General features: G+C 40.9%; 1 protein-coding gene across 5 annotated transcripts in view; it reads right to left on the reverse strand.

Moving 5' to 3' along the window:
• cnksr2a (connector enhancer of kinase suppressor of Ras 2a) overlaps nucleotides 1-7403 on the reverse strand; it is a 59748-nt gene that overhangs the window by 15706 nt on the left and 36639 nt on the right. Inside the window, exons 20-25 of one of the 5 annotated variants that reach the window (XM_020597943.1) lie at nucleotides 7074-7292; nucleotides 6762-6903; nucleotides 5805-6029; nucleotides 4910-5097; nucleotides 3809-3859; nucleotides 1614-1671 (exon numbers count right to left, since the gene is read on the reverse strand). In XM_020597943.1, coding sequence (XP_020453599.1) covers nucleotides 3854-3859; nucleotides 4910-5097; nucleotides 5805-6029; nucleotides 6762-6903; nucleotides 7074-7292 — 780 coding nt within the window. In that variant the 3' untranslated portion in view covers nucleotides 1614-1671; nucleotides 3809-3853. Of the gene's footprint in view, nucleotides 1-7; nucleotides 1672-3808; nucleotides 3860-4909; nucleotides 5098-5804; nucleotides 6030-6761; nucleotides 6904-7073; nucleotides 7293-7403 lie in introns of those variants that run through there. The other 4 variants (XM_020597917.1, XM_020597950.1, XM_020597926.1 and 1 more) reach the window with 4 other exon arrangements.

Below are 7403 nucleotides of genomic sequence, written 5' to 3' on the forward strand. Positions count from 1 at the left end.
TACTTTCTTTCTACATGTACTAAATGCCTTGTCAGAGACTCAGCTGGATTCATGAAGATGTGGGCCTCATTTGCACCAGTACAGATGTGGTCTGGATTTTCAATCTAGATGAGGAAAAATGCCTGGTAATGCAATACATAAATACACCCAAAATGCATTGGAGCTGAAATATACTGCTCAAAAAAATAAAGGGAACACAACATAGTTGAATGTCTTATTTTTGTGTTCCCTTTATTTTTTGAGCAGTGTATAATATGAATGTTCACACACCGTGTTCACATTCAGAATCTGAATCACCAGAACAGTCATTTTATTGCCAAGCAGTCTCGGTGGTTTGGTCTGTAATGGCCATACTCTAACATACAAAGTAAGACAAAGTCATTTCCTTAGAAAATCAATAGTCCATCAAGTTGCCTAGTAAAAGCCAAAAGTGGCAGCAGTAGCTATGAAGTCTTCCCTCACAAAAAGTGGTTTAAATATTAAAATCATAACCCTCAGTGACACTGCTTCCCTTGGCCTGACATGTCTTGTTTATTAGGGCAAGTCCCCAGCCCTGCCTATGCAATCTAATTACACTGTGGTCACAACTGAGATAATAAAAACACCTATTAATAACAGGTATAAATGTAAGGGAGCAGATGTCACTATCCAGACGCAGACCATATGTTAATAGGTGCAAATGTGATATGAATTGACTAGTATCTGTGGGAATTCAACACCAGTTCCATCTTGAGAAAATGAAATGAAAATACACTGTTAGCAAGTGTTAAGGGTGGAATTTTCCTTTAAATGGGTCCTACTGAGTGTGCATGCTTCAGGTCCAGCCCAGCACTAATTCTACCAAACCAGCACAAACAAAAGTCTGTAAACATGACACAAACTTGAGACTAATTGTTTTAAAAAGGTCTGTTCTCTGCAGTAACACTTACTGTACACAAAATATCATAAAGTATAAGGCTCAATGAAACACAATGCGGCTATTAGACTGTCTATGAGACACTGTATAAATGTGCCACAACAAGCAGGATGAATGGCAGCTTATAAGAATACTATTCTGCAATCCCACTGGATGAGGACAGTCACCCACAGTCAGTTTAGCTGCTTCTTTATGTGGAGTTTCCATGGAGAGAACTTCAAGTATAGAGCACAGAAGCTAACATTAATACTGACAAATCAGCGTATCAGCTGCAGTTACATAACCAGTCAGCTTGTAGACTGATGTGACATGAGGCCACAGACGCGTCTCCTCAGGAAGCTGTCATGTTGTACACTGTGGCTGCTGATACTGAGATGTGAATCAAGTTGTCTCCGCTTCTCTCTTTTCACACAATCCTTCACTATCTGCACTGATGCAAAACTTTCTCAGCACTGATGGATCGAACGTCAGCTGCAGTTTCCAGAATAAGGAGATGAGAGCAACTTAAGTGTGTGTGTGTGTGTGTGTGTGCATGAAGAAATAGAGTGTTTCACACGTCAGACATGGGTCTCGATGTAGGAGTGAGTGTGAGCAAGTGAGGGGGTCAGTGGCGGGCCAGGGTCTGATTCAGCAGCTGAGTCTGGCTCCTGAGAGAACATCTCCTGATAGGCTCTCTTCCACTCCTGGAACTCAGCCGACGACAGCTGGGGATTGGCCAAGAGCCTGTCAATCAGCGCTAGCTCCCCCTCCCTGTCCTATAGGGATGCAGAAAGACAGGAGGGGTGGGTCACTTTTTTAGCTTTGTTTAACCACTGTTCTTTAAAACGCAGACACAGGACAAGCAAGACACACACTTAAGGGGATTCACTGACTTCTAGGAGAGTTGGTTATTAGGTAATGACAATACAGACACCAAGATCATCCATGATTTGTGTCTTTAAAAGTTAGATATATGTTTTATTATGGCTTTGCTAATGCATGATTCCAATACTGTATACACTGATTATAATCCAATAAAGACATATTGGGATTGCCAGGTTGTGAAACAATACATTTGACTGCAGGTTATTTTCTTTTATTAGGAAGTCACAGGAACAACTGCAGAGCATCTGGAAACCACCAAGTTATTTATTAATCACATTTATAACTGATGTAGTGTATTATTACTCACTGGCAATGTGTAGCTTATCATATACATTTGTAGGTTGCTGATTAGATATACAGATATTATAGAGGTATATAAAGTTGTACTGAACTGAACAGAAGAATTGAACGACTAGTTTTTCCCGTTGGCTTTTTTATGTGAAAAACCCATAACTTTATCAACATTTGTGTTTGCAGAACCGTCACATTATTAGGGGCTGAGAAACTCACATTTTATTAATCACATTTTATAAATTTTATTCAGAACTGTTATTGAGAACCAGATATCTCCAAATTTGATGATTTTGAACTTCTCAATCTTGTTTACAAGAAATTATTCCAACTTAATACACTATTAACAAACCCACTATCTGATAGACAAAGTATCATGAAGCTGAAAAAAAGGTCTATTTTCTTAGATAATGTAAAGCTGACAGTTTAGAATGTTTTTAGCCAGCTGACAGTAATTGCAGCCTTGATGGTTCAAATTATTTTTATTTATGGCTCATCTATAATGTGGCTAATTAACCTGATAACGTTAAAAATTATGATTTTTATTCTGACCTGCTTTGCTTACTTGTATACAAAATAAATATTGATAGGGCATTGTGAATAACTAAAATTAATATCTGAAACACTAAAAATAAAATTTTGTCCATTAATAACACTGATTTTGTCATTTTAAAAAACCAACATTTAAAAAAACCATTAACTTTGGATTAATGAAAGGTCAACTGTTCCCTATCATTCCGCATGTTTAGACTGACCCAAGTCCTTTTTATTGTACTGCTATAACAGAAAAATTCTGCTTTAGGTATGAGGAGTTAAATTACACATTTCCACTTGTCACAGAGTGCAGCTTGTCATTTTGGTTAAGTTTTGATCAAAAGATACAGATTAAATATGCATGCCTTTTTTGTTTCCACAGCAACCGGTGCACAAGTTATTGCTGCTTCAACGCACAAATACAATCTGATCCCTCGTAAACAGCAATTAAAATTAGGGTGTACCAGGGTCACATGGATGACTTGGTGTATGCTCCCGTTATTTGACCGAGAAATATTTCATCCAAACTCCCCCAGAAACTTAGTGTATTCCTTTAAGAGACGTCAGACAGGGAACAAACATGTATGCTTCTCCACCCAACCTGTACCAGCAGACATGGGCAGCCAAAGCCACAGATCCCGGCAAAAAGCTACTGCAGCTACACGCACAGGCAACAACGCCCCCCGTGCCCACACCAAACCATCCCCACCCACGTGCATGGAGGAAGCAACAAAGATACAAACTCTAGAGACATAAACAATAGCCACTGCAAACGAACTATTCCCAGGCACCCAGCCCAGGAACATAACCACTGCTCATGCAGAACACAGCCACAGATGGCTCCATGAGAGAGCTCCACAAGGCTCAAACCAAACCGAGGTAACAGACTGGAACAGATGCTGGCACTAAACCTAACCAGACATTTTCCGGCATGTGTGTATATACTATGTAAGCATAAGTGCTTATGTGCATTATCAGGGTCAGAAATTAACAGTGCACCATGTTATGAGTTTCACCCTGCTCACATTTAATATGATGACGTGCATCCATGTGTGAATGTGATTAGTCTAACCCAGTGGGCCAGTAAAAATAAACTATGACATAGGTAATTATTTCTGTATACCCCAAATGAAAAAAAGAGTAGAGTACATAGTGTTGATTAAAAAAATAAGAGAGCTTTCAAGAAGTAGAAATTGTTAGCACCTTCTAGTGAGACGCATCAGATCTGTTCACACTTCCAACACTGCATCAGATCTGTATTATGGAAAATGTAATGGGTTTTACTCATCAGTCTGTTCACGGGCTTTGCAAAGTTGTTTAAAGCCTTTTGTGGCTGCAGAGAAAGTCACACAAAATCTGATAAAGTCATGTCATTTGAGTCTGGGTCGGTTTGTTCTGAAGATCACAAGTATGAAAATGAAAAACAAATCTGTGTGCAATCAGAAAGAGGTGCTCCTCATCTCTGCTGAGGCTCAAGGCCACATTAGCTGCTACTAGCTTAACACAATGATCTCAGACAGAGCTGTTGGTGGTCGAGTGGCATTGTGGGTAATGCAGGAACAAAGTTTTGACAAAGAACTGTGAAATAAAGAAAACAATATGGGTTCTTGAGTCTGAGTGTTAGAGGAGTGCAATGCCACTGTATATCTGAGCACTCTTAAGTTGATGTAAACAAGCTGAACATTTCTTACTGCTTTTACAGTAGCTCGCATTAAAAGTGTTTAGGTGGCAGAACACAAGAGGTCTTTTATTGTGAAGCAGTCACAGGAAACAAGTGGCACCAAGTTTGGCACTGAAATCAGCAGTTCAACAAAAATGCATCCACCAAAGAAACATTCAGGGCTTTTTGTTTTTAGACGGCAGATCAGTTTTAAATACTGTGGGGAGTAATGATGGAGCTGTGGGATGAAAAACTATTGTTACCATGTGCAGCATAAAATCAGATTGTGGTTGCAATGTTTTTTGAATCACATCTTCACAAAAATGTTTTTTTTTGTTTACTCTCAGTTGCTCAAGAGTGTTTACACTTGGTAACCAAAGGACAGAAATCTTAAGGACTATACCTGCAATATAAAACAAATCTTACTTTAAAAATGTATATTTGCAATAAACAATTTTCATTTGTACTGAAAATATCTGAAAAACAGACATTTTTACCCTGGCATACCAGAGTAAGTCAGCACCGTATTCATGCATATACAATATACCTGTGTATGCTTTTGTATGCCTATAGTATGTATGTTCCTGGCGCACATGTCTGTGTGTGGATAGGAGTGTGAACTGGCCACAGACTGTTGGACCAACCTTCAACGTGGAAGTCAGTATGCGGAGGCGATGCAGACGCTCGTTGAGTTGAGGGTCGGCAGCCCGTCTGAGAAATGAGTGCCTGAACTCTGATTGATCTTTGGCATCTGATCCGCGACCTAGAGGACACACCCCGCCCTGCTCGCATGCACGGAACAGATCACCCAGGGACGCACCTTCACTCCCACCTTGAACACAGAAACAGACAGAAGGAAAAGGTCACAGATTCAAATTAATGGCTAAAGAGCTGCCAAAACTCTGATTTGATTGAGTTATAGCTCAGACCATCCACTGGAGGACAGCAGTACACACTTCTGTACTTGTACTATACAGTATAATAACTTGTATCCTTGTGTCCTCTCTTTCCTTTCCGCCTCAGTGATCCTGTTCACTTTGGCAGTTTAATTTTCGTCTGCTTCACTAATTCACTACTTCACTGTTCATATCTCTGCAAAACATTTGCTCTTCTGTTCTCTGACAAATCTATCATCACATAAACAGATCATCTGATTACATTACTGTGTTAGTCTGGCACATTCCTTCCTGAACACCACTGTGCTCAACTTGGCAATAAGTGCACCACTGTCTCATTAGCCTCATTAGATTCATTGCACAACTAGGGTGTGTGTGTGTTACCTCACTTCATACTAAGGATGATTTAAATGTGTCTGCCTCAGAGCGTTTTCATTTCTGGTGCATGTACTGACGTCAGTGCCTTCACTTTAAAATCCTTTTAATCTCTGGTGGCTCTGTCAGTCAGAGCGAGACACATTTCTGCTTTTACCTGACATCCACCAGCTCACGCACTACAACACTAAATGTGTTTTCTTTGTGCTCTCTCTTCTGTTGTATGTCAGGTGCTTCTCACTACATTTATGTTCCTGACCCAACTCACCACCATGTGCTTGATGTTCTTCTCTCGCAGGGGGCGCGAGTAGTGTGTGTAGGTTGCTGTCTCGTGGCAGTGTGAAGCTGCGGGGTTTCCCTCCCTGGGTTGCCATAGGAATCAGCCTCTGCATCGCCATGGGCAACGGGACATTCCTCTGTGCAGGAAGAGTGTAAACGGCTCCAGCCATCATAGCCCCACCTCCCAGACCAGGCTCTGCGAAAACGGCGTCCTCTGTTATGTAAACAGAAGAAGGGATAAAATAAAAAACATTTTCAGTGTGCACTGAAATAGTAAAAAACTAAAGAACAATTGCTTCTATCCGATCATAAACTATACAGACTGCATCCAATTTATGTACAAACAAAACTGATGTTTAAGCCACAAATATATTGAAGCAAAAAAAGACTAGACAATATGTAATTTCCAGTCTAATTATCTCCAACATGTAGTTTAGTGCTTGGTTTAGAAAGTCCTTCCTTATTATCCATACAATACACATCACATTTAATTAGTACAGTGATTTAGTATTGCAATTCCCTAAAACTGGGGAACCCATGAGAAACAGACTAATTAAAAAAACAGGCCAAGACTTGAAGCATCCAAAATGTTGTTTACTATAAGGAGCGCCAGAGCAACTCAGCAGGGTGAGTTTGGCCAGGACAGCAGTACTTTTGCTTTATGGTTATTTAGTTGAACATTTTCTGTCTTTTATTGTTTATCCTGATTTGCATTTATTTTGATTGTTGAGACTGGAATTATGTAGCTCCCAGTCGGCCCCTGACCTCGGCAGATCCCCTCCTAAACAGCTCTCAGACATTGAGGAGGAAGTGTTTTTATTAGGGAAGGAGGGAAATAGTGACCTGTCCTTCTTATATTATCTTATACTGCACATAAGTATGAATTTGAGCATCATTAACTAAAACGCTTGGTTGAATCCAGGAGGTTTCTGGTCTATAGTGTTACCTAGTGGTCCAGTTTGTAGGTAGTGCAGGCCAGCCTCAGTCAATGGTGTCTCAATCAGGTCCTGCCAAGAACGTCTCTGAGATGAGGATGAGCGACCTGGGGAGCCTGTTTCACTGCTGCCACCTGCAGGACTGGAGCGATACTACAAGAAACCATAACGGAGACAGACGACAAGATTATTTCCTCAGCCAAGGTGTTTGTTGTTTTGTTTGTTAGTTGGTTTGTTCACAGCAAAATTCATAAAGTTATGAAAACATTTTGGATTTTTTGGAGATGTAGGGTATGGCCCACTGAACAACCCATTACACACACCTCAACTGCGTCACATCTGTACTGCACATCGCTGCTGCTGCTGCCCCCCGGCTTTCTCCCGCTGTGTGTGGTGCCTCCCAATAGAGGACCAGGTTGGTACTGTGGCTCTGCGGCCACTGCTGGGGGATCACCACACAGGAAGTCCTCCTGGGAAGAGCGAGAACGAGACGTCTCCGTGGAAGACAGCCGAGTGGTTCGGCCCTCCAAGTAGGCACTCATCTGACAGAAGAAAGAAAAACATAGCAAACATCAACTGAGTGACTGGTCTCATTCAGTTATGATGACACACTTCACAAAAGGTGTCCATCCATCAAGCGAGCCAGATGACTG

The sequence above is a fragment of the Monopterus albus genome, unplaced genomic scaffold (genome assembly GCF_001952655.1).
Source record: "Monopterus albus unplaced genomic scaffold, M_albus_1.0 scaffold3.1, whole genome shotgun sequence".
NCBI classification, from domain to species: domain Eukaryota; kingdom Metazoa; phylum Chordata; class Actinopteri; order Synbranchiformes; family Synbranchidae; genus Monopterus; species Monopterus albus.